The sequence below is a fragment of the Chaetodon auriga genome, chromosome 12 (assembly GCF_051107435.1).
Source record: "Chaetodon auriga isolate fChaAug3 chromosome 12, fChaAug3.hap1, whole genome shotgun sequence".
NCBI lineage: Eukaryota > Metazoa > Chordata > Actinopteri > Chaetodontiformes > Chaetodontidae > Chaetodon > Chaetodon auriga.
In genome coordinates, this window is record NC_135085.1 from 22006174 (window position 1) to 22022500 (window position 16327).

The 16327-nt window shown below is 43.9% G+C and overlaps 1 protein-coding gene across 2 annotated transcripts in view; it reads right to left on the minus strand.

Moving 5' to 3' along the window:
- Positions 1 to 16327, minus strand: part of kirrel1b (kirre like nephrin family adhesion molecule 1b) — a 73017-nt gene that overhangs the window by 17662 nt on the left and 39028 nt on the right. For both annotated transcript variants that reach the window (XM_076744536.1, XM_076744535.1), the window contains exons 2-9: positions 14419 to 14568; positions 7571 to 7720; positions 6441 to 6598; positions 3670 to 3820; positions 2951 to 3056; positions 1689 to 1837; positions 1113 to 1240; positions 481 to 607 (exon numbers count right to left, since the gene is read on the minus strand). In XM_076744536.1, coding sequence (XP_076600651.1) covers positions 481 to 607; positions 1113 to 1240; positions 1689 to 1837; positions 2951 to 3056; positions 3670 to 3820; positions 6441 to 6598; positions 7571 to 7720; positions 14419 to 14568 — 1119 coding nt within the window. The remainder of the gene's footprint in view (positions 1 to 480; positions 608 to 1112; positions 1241 to 1688; positions 1838 to 2950; positions 3057 to 3669; positions 3821 to 6440; positions 6599 to 7570; positions 7721 to 14418; positions 14569 to 16327) is intronic.

The following is a 16327-nucleotide window of genomic DNA, read 5'->3' on the forward strand; positions in this document are numbered from 1 at the left end:
GTTGACCAAAATCAATAAACACTTTTAGGTAATGAACAGTAACGATATACAGTCTAAAATCAATTCAAATAAACACATTTGGAACATGGCAGGTGCTTTCCATGAGGGGGTACTCTGTTAATCTGTGAGGGGCTGCGGGGGTACGTCAGACAGAAATGGTTTGGAATCACTGTGTTAAGTAATTACTGGTCTCTGGAGGAGAGAGTTCTGACAGTGAAATATTGGCTTTGGGCCTGTTTAAGAAGAACTGGCTGTTGGGTTTTGGGTCCGGTTTGAGCTGAAATGAATCAGCCTGCGTCCACATAAATGCAAGGCCCGTGCAGTCCTCCACATTCAGAACGAGTCGTGGCGAAACTAACGCAGCGTTTTGCAAGACGTCTTCCGTGTGTGACACAGAAGCAGGGCTTTGTTGCGAAGGAAGATCGAGATGTTTTTATCATTTCTGCTAATATCAGCGCTGTTAAGAGCAGAGTGACTGACCGTTGACGGTGAGCGTGACCTCGGTCTCTCCCACTCCGATCCGAGGCACGATGGCCTTGCAGACATACTGGCCAGCATCGGCCTGGCTCACCGACTTCAGATACAGCTGGTTGTTGTTGCTGAGCACCTGGACACACACACACACACGCACACACACACACACACACACACACACACACACACAAGTATAAGTATGCATAAACAGCAGCAGAGTATATTTAAGAGGTGGAGAACGGAGACAGACAGGGAGAGATGTTAAAAAGAAGGAGGGATGGAGGGAGATCTATATTTAATTCATAAAACATGTTGATTTACTCAGCAGGCTCCATTAGTTTTTCCTGGAGCTTTTCTTAACTTGTTAGGCATGAATTAAAGATTTAAGATATGAAGACGGAGTTTTACTTCTAATCGTCTGATTTAAAACTGAGCAAACATTTATGAAGTCTGGGTCTTAGACATTAATATAGGTTGGGATTGGGGTTTTCGGCAGGATTTGGCTGCAATTCCAAGCATGTTTTGTTCTGACTTTCTCTTTCTTACCGTATAAATCTTTACATTTGACTGATGTAGAAACTTCACGAGTGTGAAATACAGGCTTCAAGGTCAGAGGTCAGCAGAGGGTTCGTTCTCACCATGTTGGAGCCCTTCTTGGTCCAGGTGAGGGTGAGAGGGGGGTTTCCAGACCACTTGCAGTTCAGGGTGACGTCAGAGTCCACATCGACCGTAACTGGCCTGGGCTCCACGATCAGTATTGGGCCAACTGAAAGAGAGTTAGAGGGCGTCCAAACCAAGAACGATAACTACGACAATAACTATAAATATATAAGCTGTTTTAGACAGAGTCCCAACTTTTCTGGACTCTCACTTCGGTTGTGAAAATTTGACCTGAGACATACTTTCAAATGGTCTTTGGCGCCGATGGGTTCTTTGAGTCCTTACTGATTCATTCTTATTCACTTAACTCCGTTTATCTACAGCCTTTGACAACAAAGTCTGTAAGGCTTTGTTGAATTGAATTGGACTGAAGTGAGAACAGATTATACAGTAACCATCTACAGCAAGTTTATTCTGCACAATACATTTATACAGTGTTGCAACAAAATGAATGCAGTGTGGCTCTTCAAACAAACACTGACAAATATAGCCACTAGCACACATACACATCGCCAGCGTCCCACTCAGCTCAGGAGTGTTTGCACTCTACTCACAGTGCACGTCCACCAGGATGCTGACGTTGGTGCTTCCCACGGCGTTGAAAACCTGACAGGACACCGGCTCGGTGAAGAAGGAGTGATCGGCTGTGGTGACAAACACGCTCTCTCTGGCCCCCTCCAGCAGCACGCCACCTTTTGCCCACCTGTTGGAGAAACAAATCCCCATTTAACAAGATATCAAGCCCTGCAAATCACTGTTATGTCTCTTTGTCAGCGGGAAGTCTCATGAGCGTGATGGGTTTTTATAATGTTTTGGTGGTGATCCAACTTTTAGATTTCCACTATTAGACAATGAGTGTTTCATCATCATCAATTAAAGCTATTAAACGAACATTTAAAGGTCCAGTGTGAAGGATTTAGAGACATCCATCGGGAAAGTTGCAACCAATCAACTAAAAAACACAAAAGACATGAAAGGCCAGTGTTTGATTTGTCCTTTCTGGGCTACTGTAGAAACATGGTGGACTCTGTGGAGGAGCACCCAGCTCATTGTAAGGTAACAAAAACACAACTCTTCTTCTTTTCAGGCGATAATACACTGATGAAAACATAACTGACTGTCATATTACATTTCTGCCAATAGACCCCCATAAATCCAACACACTGAACCTTTAAACAGCCTTGATGTCAAAACCTGCCGGAATGATTGCAAGTTCAAGAAATAAATTTCTCTATATTTCTGTTATCCATATTGTACCTTGCCAGATATATAGCTCAAAATCATATAACCATATTGTACATCTGCCATTAGATGACACTCTAATACACACTCAATAGGCTGAGTGCCTAAGTGGCCTGGCAGTGCTCCCGCTCCGGGACCCTCTGGTGGAGTCTTAAACCTCAGATTAAAACCACCGTGTGAAAGTACAGCATTTTGCAATTTCAGTGCTTCGGTGCTGTCGCTTAAGATAAAAGTCACTGTTTAATTGTACAAATGTTCAATACTTTCACCAATTCTGTTCTGCAAGCAGAAATTACAGTTCAGGATCAGCTCCAGATGGTGGTTACAAGCACACTGGAAGAGATGAAAGAAAATCTATTGGCATTAACTAGAATTGCAGTCTGGCTGCTGATGTTAGACTGCAGGTATCAAATGAAAAAGCACTGAACACCATTAAATAGTCCAGTACATCCATCCTGAACTGGATGTAAAGTTGCCACAGTGCTGTCAAAATGAGTAGGAACGTATTGTTTGTTTAATAAACAGTGCAGGATTTTTTGATATTAAAGAATTCAGGTAAAAGTTTCATTCAGACCTGTAGCCCATGATGGGAGGGTTGGCAGTGGCTTGGCAGGTGAAGGTGACTCTCTCGCCCTCCAGGACAGAACGAGGCTCGATGGACAAGGTCACCATAGGAGGATCTACACAGGGAAGGAAACATTTTCAATGTACCAGCAGCATGGGCATCAATTTCCCACGAAAATAAGTCACCCAAACTATAAATTTCACAATAAAATTGGTGTTCCAAAACCCCATTTCTCTGCAGCCTTCTGCACTAACACAGCGCTGGTTCTGCATCTACTGTTACTGCAGTTATTCTCACAGTAATTACTGACTACACTGGGCTGGAAAAACACATCAATCTTCTTGATTGAAAATTCAAACTTTACTTGTGAGCAATCATTCCTTATTTCTTCAGGGACATGAATGAAATCCTTTTAAACACACAAAGTTTCCGGTTTTCCAGCTGTTGCAGAAAATCAACGTGCTGAACTGCTTTAGGAGGAAATTACTGGCCCCAAAGATTGTGCCAAATCAATGCAAACAGCTAAATCAGACCTGGAACCAGCCCAAGTCTGTGAACGGTGAAAAAATAGTGGCTGTAAATTCATATACACAGCATATGTGTTGTTTTTTGCAAATATTTATGTCAAGTTGACAAGTGCTGGGGCAGCCGGGCAAAATTATAGTGTGATTTTGGCTCCAGTCGCCCTTTGCACATTTCCACTCTGACACAGGACGAAGGCAACGTACGGTGGACGTTGAGGGTAACGGTGGCTCGTTTGCCCATCGGCACCGCCGGGTTGCTGGCCACGCAGGTGAAGTTGCGGCCGCTGTCAGTGTCGGCCGGTGTGATTGGCAGGTAGCTCCTGGTCGTCACTCTCTTCCTGTCTGATAGCACTTCCTGTTTGGCAAAGAAACAGGGAGGGTGGGGAGAGGCGGGTGGTGGGTAGAGGATGGTGCGGGTAGAGTTTAGGGAGGGGAGCCGACAGAGACAGATCAAAGAAGAGGAGGAGGAGCACGGTTGATGGGGAAGGACGAAAAAGGACGAAAAAAGAAGGGAATGGGAAACATCAAGGGAGAAATAAGAGGGAGGGAGACATAGGAGGGTTATTAATGGAGCCAAGAGAGATAAAGAAATAGAATAGAATGGAAATAGAAACAGCAGTCCGGAGATAGAAATAAAATAAACAACATTTTGAGGCATGATGCAGGAGAAAGAGAAGTTGGAAACTGGAAAAGTGCAAATGAGAATTTAGGGGAGACATTTTATAGAAAGCTGTGTTCTTCTACTTTATTTACTGTTGGAAAATATCTGCCTACAGGATCTTCTTCCTATTAAAACAAGAAGTTAGAAATGGATGTTTATATAAGTGTGTATATATTTAGGTTTTGGTTAAGGTGAGGTGAGACCATTTGAAGACATCATCCTGGGTTTTGGGGATTTTCCAGTGGGAATAATTCACAGTTTTTCACATTTTACAAATTAAAGGATTTCTTTATAAATCAGAATATCTTTGATAGATGAATCAGTAATGAGGATAATCCTTATTTGCATAAGTTCTAATTTTTTTCCCGCACAATGAGAGCCTAAAATCCAGTCTCTTCCAGTCAGTCTGGAGGTGGGATTCTGTACAGCCGTCACTGCGGTGTAAATGCGTGGTCAGTAACACAGTAACATAAGAGCAGCATGTAATATGTATGAGCATGTGTGGGGGGCATAAAACCGGCTGCAAGAGATGTAAAAACATCTGTGTTTGAGTGTGTGAGTCAGTGTTTGCTGCTGCCTCGACGTGCATGTGAAAGCATGAGTGTGCATACGCGAGTGTGTGTCTACGTGTGTGTGTGCGCGTTCGTGCTTGCAGGCGTAATTTCATGTGTGTAGGAGAGTATACGGGAGCGTGAAGAGTGTGTGAATGCGGGAGAAAAGAATGCAAAATATATCACTGCGATCATAACTGTCACCGAGTATAATTCCTGCTTATGTGTGTGTGTGCGTGTGTGTGTGTGTGTGTGTGTGTGGTGTGTGTGTGAGGCAGCCTCACATGTGGTTTAATTAAACAGGTCTCGGATCTCTGCGTGTTTCACGTTGTGTCACGACCATAAAGTGTGGAAAGCAGCTGATGTCGAGGGTGTGTGTGGTCTGCAGCTACATGTTCTTCTCTTATGTGCCAGCTTGGTCGACTACGGTGTAACAAAGTGTATTCAAGAGGGAGTGTACTGCATGTAGATACTATTGAGAAACACTGGATCAATGGGGATCAGGTCAAGATTGATCTGACAGTGCTGAGGTCAAAACATCTATTTAAATAAGTCAGTATTCGGCATGTGAACACAAAGTTTACTGAAATACCACAAGTGCATCTTTTTAACTACTGCATGCGGCCTAAGTTGGAATGAAAACTACAGCAAAATAAAAGTACAAGTAGCTGTAGAGGTATTACTAAGTTTCATTCCAAACTTCATGCACCAGTTACTGTGATTCTCTACTTTGTCCTGATGCTCCAACCCTTCAAAAATCAACAGAAATATTTAACAGTGGCTGACTGAGTCAACACATTGCAGCCCCCAAAAATAGACTGACATGATGAATGAATTATATATGCTGAGCAGCTGTGTGACACTCTTCATGTCATGCTGCTGTTTGTTGTCTTATCTGGGGTTAAAAAAGTGCAGCACTTAAAATGTGAGCATGTACGTCCACCCGACGTCTCCATTGTTGACTGTGGCATCATTCTTTGGCCAAGCGGGGAAAGTTTCAGCAAAATTCAGTTTATTTTCTTCATGACGTGATAAAACGACTTGGCAATGTCACTGCTTTGTGTTTTAATTTCATTTTGTTTGCCTGTTGTGCCTTTCAACAAATAACAGAGCAGCCAAGGCTTCCTCCGATCAAGAAGATGAGATGTTGCCATTGATATCTACTGATTTTAGTTTGATATGCTAAATAGATGCATTTCTGTGATGTTTGTGTTCTTTCATTGCCACTATTGAAAATAAATACTCTTAATTGGATCCCAAATGCTTTAACTCTCCTACCACGTTTCAAGGTACAAACTGCTGCTTCCCACTGGTGATCAGGTCAGAATCTCTAATCAGTTAACACTGAAAAGCATCACTTCATAAACATGCTGAGATGTTAGCATTTTGTCAACCAAGAGCCAAAATAGTCTTGTGCTGACTGTGTCGACCATACTATGTGCATTGCATACTTTATTTCCCTAATGCAGGACTCCAGGGGTGATGTGTGGCCTGAGGTGTACAAACTGTATTTCCCCTTCAAAGTGCTCATGGCAAAAAAAAGCATACAAACAAACAACAAACAGACTGAGTGGCTGTTAGCGAGGAGCAGACTGGAATTTGTGTTAAAAGCTCTTCTGAAGCCAACGGTAGGCGAGTGAGATTAAGCAGATCTCATTTTAGCGTAATAAACTGGTTGTGGCTTAATGTGTGCTTCATGTTGCATGACTTGCACAGGTGTGTTTGCTGTCATCTGCATGTGTGTATGGGTGTGTGTGAGTCACCGTGGAGTGGTAGGCCCCCTCCACAGCGACTCCGTCCTTGGTCCACTGGATGTGCGCCGCAGGCTTGGCCCCGCGGGTCAAGCAGGTCAGGTTGTACGGCGTCCCGGCCATCAGCAGGAGCTCCGGGGATCCATCAACCACCGGGTCCTCGGGGGGTACTGGAGGAGACACACACACACACAAATCCACTTGTACATTTATGCAAGCATGCACTCATGCATACAGACGAACCTATGCATGTACACACACACACACATTAAATACCATCCAGCATCTTTCAAATAGAAGAGCGAGAATTCCTTCGACTTAAGTGTTTTCTTCTGCCTCTAATGCAGATGAAAGCCATTAAAAACACATTGAATGTCCTCAAGAAGCATTTGCCTCATGTGTAAAACAAGGCTGTGCTCATTAAAAGTTCACATTTTTGGAAATACATCCTGTGGCTTTGATGAAACAACAGTAAAATGCCACATTAAACAATCCCTCTGTTTGGGAAATCAGGAGGTTTACACCATACTGCTGTGATATCACAATCTGCTGTCCAGCATTTCCTCAGAATGTTGCTTGACCTTTAACCTCTTGGTACTTTGCAATTTCTAAATTCCCTCCCAATGTCTTGTTACTCTCTCATATTTCTTCCTATCTATCAGCATTTCACAATCAAAAGCAACCTAAAGCTTAAGTTTATGGCTGAAGTTGAAAAGGTAGCTCATCAGATATGCAGCATCATAAAATGACATTTCTTTGTTTAGCTGCTTGTGCTGTTTGACCAAATAATTCGCTTTAGCTCCCCGCACCAAAGAAACTTGTTGATTCTGGAAGTTGACTGGCCAAGAAGGATGACGAATCAGCTGATAGAAACAGATAAAAAAAAAGAGATTTTCTGCAAGAGTCAAGTTGAACCAGCTCTGAAAATGTGACTCCAAGTTGATGATGTACTTCTAACCACATTGCTCATCCATGAAGGTGCTTCTGAGTGTGAAGCTCATTCCCTCAACTCGGGAAACCGGCTCTTCACACAAACACAGGTATCAACGGGGCATTCTAGATTTGATAATAAAGCAAAAGAAGGTCCTTTTCTCAAGGTTAAAAGAAAATCAGAAAAACGCGTCTGCAGCCAGGTCACTTACTGAGCACATTGAGTTTGGCCCTCCTGGAGCGCAGCGCGGCCTCGGTGGCCTGACACTCGTACAGAGAGTCATCAGACAGCTCAGCGTTGGAGATCTCCAGGTTGTACTGGCCGATGTCCAGAGCCCGCAGCACCCGGTACCTGGGCCAGGCTGCAGAGGACAAACAGATAAACAGGTTTACAGATAAACAGGTGGAGAGACCTCCAGCAGAAAACTCTCATTCATGCGCCTGAACAGAAACTATTCCGTTCTACCTCTACTATAAGTCGTAATGCGTGTTTATTTACAGGTCAGCAAAGCCTGACGAGGTTGGTAAATGAACTTCTGGAACGTAATTTAAAAATAGTGCATCACCTGGAAAACATGACCTACTGTTAAAAATGATTGCTGGCGTGAAGGAAGAGGCACATTACGCGCTGCTATTACAGTCATGAGTCACCGTAACAGCACCGCCATCACAACTGATCTGTGTGTGAGGATGATTTTTATTTTAGAAACACTGGTGAGTGATGAGTTTCAGGTCGGCACGCTGAAAAATAAGAAGTTTATTTCAGGTTTTGGAACTAGACTTTTTATTTCCATCTGCTTATAAAAGAAAAGTAGATGAAAAATATACATTTATGGGGGAAAGAAAGCTGCAGGTTCACATTTTAAACCTGACGTTTTTTTCAACTTTTATGATATTTTTTGTTACGAAGGACGTCTTAAAATCTGTGGGTCAGTGATTTTTAGCTGTCATAAATCTTTAACTCCTGTCAAAAAGTGTTTAGGCTGGAAAAGTGCAGATAATGGAGAAGAAATGTAGCTCATTTAAGAGGGTAGTTCACCTAAATGGACTGTTCTCCATAAAAAGTAGTCCCTGTGAAAACTCCTGTGGTCCAGCCAGAATAGCAGCGACACTTTTTTGCAAAGACATGTTGCTTTTACTTTTTTTTTAAGATTTTTTTTATTCTTACTTTTTTCATGTTGTGAGTTGCACAAACAAAATTCCATTAACCTCCACTGTATTGCAGCAGAAGTCTCTGGGACGGATATTTCAAAACCTCAGCAAATAAAACCAAAGTATCTGGAAGCATATAAACCACTAAGAGGTAGGTGAGGAAATATAGTTTTTTCAGCAATTTTGGCAAACTCACCCTTTTAAACTGTAATTTCCTAAGCTGCATAAAGAACACCAGAAATATAAAGGAACAGAAAACCTTTGAACACAATTATCTACTCATCGGCTTCTTTTATTCAGTGTCAGCGACAGCGTGTCTGTGGCTCCGCTGACACCTGACTTGTTTACAAGATAAAGCAGATGTAAAAGCTCTTATGAAAATGGATAAAAGCTGAATCACAATTACATCACATCAATCATGGACAGAGAGCAGCAAATGGGACATGCATTTGTGTGAAAATGTCAAAGTTTTTTATCATAACACACAGATAGCATTTAGCATTAATAGCATTTATTTCAGATGTTCTGAAGACCTTTTTGGTTTGACCAGAGCCTCTGGACATGATAGTATGTCCTTTAGACAAACAACAGAGGAAGGTAATGCATGCAGGAGCGTGCACGCACACACACAGCAGCACACACACACACACAGCAGCACAGTCAGAGATAAACAGCTGAAGGGGTTTTCGACAAACACTGATCAAACATCGCCTCGTATACGACGGCGCCACACCAGTTCCTGTACGAGACACAAACTGCGGAACTACAGGTAGCGCCGTTCCAATTACGGCACCCCCTTTTCTCTCTGTTTGAACCCTCGCCTCTCAGACAAAGACATAATTGAGCGTGACGTCCCACTAGGGGGCACTCATTGATCCTCCGTGCCCAATCCTAACATGACATCATGGATTCAGATGGCAAAGGCAGGCAGGTGGTTGGGGTGCGGAGAGGAGGAGGAAGGAGGGGGGGGGGGGGGGGGGGGGAGAAAAGTATTAGTGGAGATTACATCATCCACTCCAGCACCTCGCAGCATAGCAACCACAGAGGTGAAAGCACCCCGGGGAGAAGGAGAAGGAGAAGGAGGAGGAGGAGGAGGAGGAGGAGGAGGAGGAGGTTGAAGACGAACAATAAACTGCCACCACTGATGCCTGCTGGTAGTGAGTAGATGAGAGTGTGTGCTTTATGTAAACATACACACACGTATACGTCGCCGGATATTTATTCTATACTGAAAGTGTTTTCTTCATATTTCAGGTATTTTACATTTACATGCGCAACTGCGTGATGTCGAGCAAACTGTTTTTGATGGTGAATGAACGCAGATCTCCTGTGTGTGTGTGTGGGTGTGCAAACTGCAGGTATAAATTTACTGCACTCTGCACTCCCACGCTGTCATCAACAGCTGTATGAAATCATACAGGGCACACAACAACTACCTCTTATATGTCATAATCCAGGCACCAGCAACACCAGTTAAATCTGGACGTGTTATTTGTTTGTGCAAATATTAAAAACTTGCAGACTTTCCTTCCATCCATATCACGCCCTCATGTTCAGAGTATAAACAAGACAGGCAAAAGATTGAGAGACAGTATGTCAGGGATGAAGGGAGGAACCGCAGCACAGACAACTTAAGGATAAATAATGGACAGAGGGTGGTGATGGATGGCTGATAAGCAGACAAAAAGAGACAAAGAGGACAACATGTTTATCAAACGCCGGTGTGTTTGTCACCGGAAGCGTGCTCGCAAAAGGCTGCAAGGACAAAGAGAGCATTACCGACGGAAAGAGAGAGGGAGGAGGAAGGGATGAGAGGAGGAGAGAGGAGAGGAGCAGAAGTGACAAACAACGGAGGGGGATCAGGGAAATGCGTAAAGAGAGTGATGATGGAGCTGCAGTTTGGAAGGCGGAGGAGCGCGAAGTAAGAGAAGGGTGGGAGAGCGAGAGGCACTCTGACCTTTACTGAACCTGCAAATTAAATTCAGCTGAACACAAGATTCACATCACATGTCAGATCATCACTTGTGTGCATGTGTCTGTGTGTGTGTGTGTGGGCCAGCTGGATATGCGTGTGGGTGGATGTGTGTGTGTGATACGTTTGAGTGCTGTGTGTAGTTCTTTGTGGACCAATTTACAGTGCGATGAGAAATGTGATGTGTGGTTCAGGGCTGAAAGGGCACAAAGTATGCAAGTGCTAAATCTAACATCTCCCACCACTGCTGGCCGATGACACCCAGCTCTGCGACCCCTGAAACCCAGCGGCCCGTCAGGCCTAAAACTGCTGCTTGAGGACATCAAAAGCTGGACGTCCCTCAATTTCTTGCAGCCCCATGCTTCCAACCTTGGTCGTATCTTTGACTCTGCCCTAAAACGTGTTAAACAGATACATGCAATTGTCAAATCAGGCTTCAAAGCTAAAACCTGGACCTGGAAGTGGTCGTCCATCCCTTCATATCCTCATGGATCAACTACTGCAACTCCCTCCGCTCCAGTATCATCCAGTCAGCCATGTCCCGCCTGCAACTCCCTCCCTGCTGCTGACTGGAACCAGGAAACGAGCCCACACCATTCCTGGCTCCCAGTACGCTACTGAATCAAATTTAAGACCCTCCTGTTTGTTTTTAAAGCTCTCAGCAGTCTGGCCTGGCCCTTCTTATCGGGCCCCCTTGGCCCCGGCGCCATCCCTAGACCTCTCTGTCCTCCAACGCTGGTCTCCCAGCCATCCCACGATCAAACTCAGTGGTGAAAGAGTCGAAACTTCGCGGTCACGGCCCCTAAACCTTGGAACAATCTCCCCTGTCTCTCTTAGATGGGCCCCTGAGCTCATTTAACTCTAAACCGACCGTTATTCTCTTGCATTTGCGTCCACCTGAATTATGCCCTCCAGTCTGTTTTATATAATGGACTGTCATTATTTCAGCTGTATAGCCTCTTAATGTTTTTTACTCTGTTTTATTGATTTTTTTTTTATATTTTTATTGCTCTTTGGCTTTTACCACTGCACAGCACTTGCAGTGCTCTATAAATAAACTTAACTAATGTAGTATTTTGCTGAGTATATATTTGTTAAGAAGTACATGCTGTTTTCACCCTCTGTGGTGGTGGTTTTGGAATAGGAATTCATGCAGGTAATGAAGGATTTGATTATTTTTCTTGAGAAGAAAACAGAACAGAAACAGAAAAATGTATTTCATGTGATATTTGAGTCCTTGTAGTGTCACCAACACAAAATCTAAGAACCAAGAAGTCTCTCTCACAGTTTGATTGACAGGTGGAGAGCAGAGATACCAGTATCAAAGATATCAGATGGATCAAGTCTTTATGTAAGATAGACAAAGACACAAAACTGTTTAAAAAATAAAAAATGGGACAATTATCAGCTGTTTTTTTTTCTCCCCCACATGCAGATTTTGTTTGACTAATTACTGGAGTACTGTACTTAAATACCATTTTGAGATACTTGTACTTTGCTTGAGTAATTACATTTGATTCTACTTTATACTTTCTCTGCAGATTCCCATTATTAATTAGAAAAGAACAAATAAATAATGCATGACTAGAGACAGTATCCAACAGTGTATTAATGTGTTAAAAGTAGCCCCAGCTGCAACAGTGAAGGTGCAGTCAGCGATTGTGGGGACAGATCGGTGACATTTGACCTCGACAGCCAGACAAATGCTCCTTTCAGTGCTCCTTCAGAAGCTTTGCCCCCCAAAATTCATGGCCATGCATCGCCAAGGCAACGAGGCCAACAACTGGGCTAGCAGACCCAAAGATAAACACGACAGAATCCAGAGCATCTGCTGCCCGAGGCCAAGTCAATCAATAAATTACACTGAGTCGTGTAATAGAAGTAAAATATTTTCATTGCAGGTTCAAAAGGTAATCTCTCCGATGTTTTTTACCTTTCATTGCCATCATGGCGTAGCTGCCTTATTTGTGGGTGAGGGCGTGGAAGAGGGAGAGTAGCTGGCAGAAGCCGAGGCCGGACTTTGTTTTCCGTTTACAGAGCCAGGGCAGTGTGCGAATGCTGGATTTATTTTTTCAGCGCACACCAGAATGTCACTCGCTCCATCTTTCCAAATCCAACAGACAATCAAATGTGCCCATTCGAAGGCTAACCACACAGACAGAAAATTAAAAACATATACATATATTATATCTTGGCCTCTGCACGTCCTAGAAGTGGAGGTCCAACCAGGCAGTGCTTGTTTTAAATGGCATGAAATGGTCTTATATCTCTGCAACAGTATGCAATCCACCTCTCTGTGATCTTTGTATGGGCTGCTGTGTAATTTTCTTTGAGGAAGTAGAGGCCAAGCCAGTAATAGTAGTCTGCAAACCAGCCGCAGCAGCCAGCATCCCGCACCCTCCGTCCACGTCCCTGCAAGTCAGAATTCCCAGTCCCTTCGCTGTCGTCTCTCACGAGAGTCCCACACATTTCACATTTTACATAACGAGCTGCTTTGCTGTCATCTGCATTGACAACTAAATGAAAATGCCTCAAATCTGCTGATTTCCCTGCATGGTTTTGGGTTGGTTTATGCTTCCCCGACGGCAAATTTTGTTTGATGTCCTCCATCGTTAGCGAGGCTACATGAATATTTAGTGCCTGTAATGTAACAAATAGCCTACATGTTGCGTTCATGCATTGTCACGAAAATAAGAAACTCCAGCACTGAACAGGATGTAGCCCAACACAGACAGCAGGGCAGTCATTTTTATTTATTTTCACTCTGTATTTTAACTAAAAGACTTCGAAAGCAACATGTCAAGTAGGCCGGCCCAGCAGACGTGACCGAACCCGACCCTGAACATCATTTTGAAGATTTCGTCCAAACCCAGGCTGGCCTGTCAGGCCCTGACGGGTCCTACTGGCCTTGGGTCAGGTGTCCACACTCTAATACACACAGAGTGGACAGCCGGGGGGCGGATACTTGCTGAATCTGACAAAAAGTGTATTGAATTAGAATTGCTGACTGCACCTTGAAGTGGCCAATCCAGTAATCTACTGTGTAAAACTCTTCCTTTTGATATTTAAGTATGTTAATGCAAATACTTGAGTCAAAGTTTGACAGCGTGAATGTTACTCGTATTGAATATTTTTACAGTACAGTAAACAGCAACTTAACAGACTCTATAATCAGACCTTGCTCCATCTTTAACAGATAAAAGTTGGTTACAGTCTGTAATAATTTTCATTACTGAAATATTTTGCCAAAATGAATCACGGGCAAAGAGTAAGAGCTATCAGCAGTTGCAGTCATAAGATTTCAATACCAGCAGTCAGTGAGCCACAGCGGTCAAAAGCCTGTTTGAATATTTTGCCAAATGGGGTTGGAGGTCAGTGGAGAGGGACATTTTTGCTTTCTTCTTCCTCTCTCAGCCTCTTCTCTTTGCACTTCTGAGTTTCCTCTGAATGCAGAAAAAGGCTCTCTGTCTGTTGTGGTTTTGACCCTTTGACTCGCCTCACTTTTGGTTGCATGTGATGTTTCCCCATCTTTGAAACGAAGTGTGTTCACGCGGTCACGCTCACAGTAAGTCGTTCGAGATGTGCGTGTCGGCTTAAAATGTAAATGCGAATGTGCGTCTGCTTTTGTCAGCAGTGTGAGGGATTTTCTCTAATTCAGCGTGATATACAGGACTCATTTTTGCCCAGATTGTCACTCACACGCCTCTTGGCTCTTAACTCTCTCTCTGTTCAGTGTTCATTCCCTTAATGTTAAAAAACCCTACACTTTCCAGGCATAATAGCTTTTGTCAGGGTTCTTACAGTCAAAACTGAACCGAAACCGTAGCTGACTTATTCTCCTTCTTCACTTCACTTTGATCCCTGCAGCTCGGTGAAGCTGCAAGGGTTTTTTTTTTCCTCGCTCTCCCACTCCAGGATTTTTCTCCCCTGCCTTACCTCGGAGACCCTCTCCGATGCCGAGGGCCAGGCCGTCCTTGGTCCACTGGACGATGCCGCTGTAGTTGAAGACCACGCAGGACAACACCACCCGTTCTCCCAGCACCACCGACTGGTCCGCGGGCTCCTGGGAGAAGCGGATGCACCACACTGCAACAAAGGGACAGAAAGGGAAATCAATTTCAAGTTCTTTTCATTGTGACCTGCCAATGAGCTGCCATCTTTTATTGCACTGTATCGAGCTACACAGCCCCTCTCCAGTCTTATCGACTTGCGCCTGTCCATATGGTGGCTGTTGGGGTGATTTGTTATGTGTCTTTATTGTGTATATGGTGTTTTTATTGTCCTTTTTTATTACGTGTTTTTATTGTGAGTGTGTTTGAATATAAACCCTGTGCGGGTGAAATTTCTCTTGCAGGACAGCGAGGCTTTGAATCGAATTGCCGGCATTTATGCACATATGCGCAGGCTGAACGGAGGGACACGGGAGAATTCGCAGATTTTATTTTAGAAAATCATTCCAATCACTTCTCTTTCTAACTGGACCCGCAGCTCACTTTGCTCAGATTTGCATACTTGTCATTCTTCTGTGCCTTCTGCCTCTGTTTCGTCTCTCTCTTGCCCCCTTTTTAAGTTTTTCTCTGGACTTTGCTGAGGCTTATGTGTGTCTCTGCGTGGGTATGTGTGAGTGAAAGTGTGTGTGTGTGTGTGTGTGTGTATGTGCCTGCATGGATGTGTAAGTGCGCTTGTGTAGCGGGAACATCATTGCCAAGCTGTGATGCAGCCTGCTCTTTTTCATCACACAGTACAAAGGATTTTGCTTACACACACACATTTCCTCCAGCAAAATAAGCCTTTTGGCTATTGCAGTGCCACTAAAATACACGGATATATAAAAACTACAAGTGTAGCGCCCGCATACATTAACGCTCTCGCATAAAGAGAAAGTGTCAGGTGAGGAGGCGAGGCACTAACCCGGCGCTGTTTTCAGCCGTTTGCATCATCAGGTAAAATTGTTTCATATTCCAGAGAAAGTCTTGCGAGAAGGCGTGTTAATTAAGGCAGAGAAGGAGACTGTGGAGCCTCAGATGACACACGCACGCGCACGTGCACGAGCGCGCACACACAAACACACTGAATCCTACACAAACAGAAGCTGCTGCACGCAGGCAGCGTAGAATCACACCCAGTTTATGCACTCGTACGTACACACACCTCACTGAGTCACTCGCTCGCATGCACACAGCTGCGCATACACACACACACACACACACATACACACACACTCACACACACTTCCACAGGTTGGTGTTTGTCTTCCCGTGGGCTATTCTGTTCTTGGATCATGGTTAAAACAATCCTATTAGCTAATTAAGGCAAAACTGGTTAATAAAAAGGAGGCCGTGGCTCTGAGGGACACGTCTCAGCGGGATTCAACCACAAAGGTGCAAACAACAGGGAGATTTACTGATTTGTCAGGAGGATTACACGACCTGTCATGTTATTTGTGCAGAAGGCTCCTTTAATGAAAACCGGAATCTTCAGACTTCACAAGAAGCACTTTGATGTTTCATCAACTTTCCTTTTGAACACTGAATCAAGAAGACAACTGCTGTGAGCTGATGGCTGCGCTCTCCATTTGAACTTAAAGGGAAAATCTGCCTTAAAACACTGAACTGCTGCTGTTTGTTGTGTTCAGTTTCACTGCCCTTGTTTTCCTTTGTTTTCTGTGCTTATAGCCTTTCATTTGTCACTGTGAATCATTGTGTAATTCAGTGCTATACGTCTGGGGTCAGCTCACCAAATTAAAGGCTTCTTATTAGAGACACTTTGCTCTGATGTCTGAACAGTCAAAGAGGACCAGTTCCTCTCTACTGCACAGGTGCAAACAAAGGCAAAAACAGAAAAG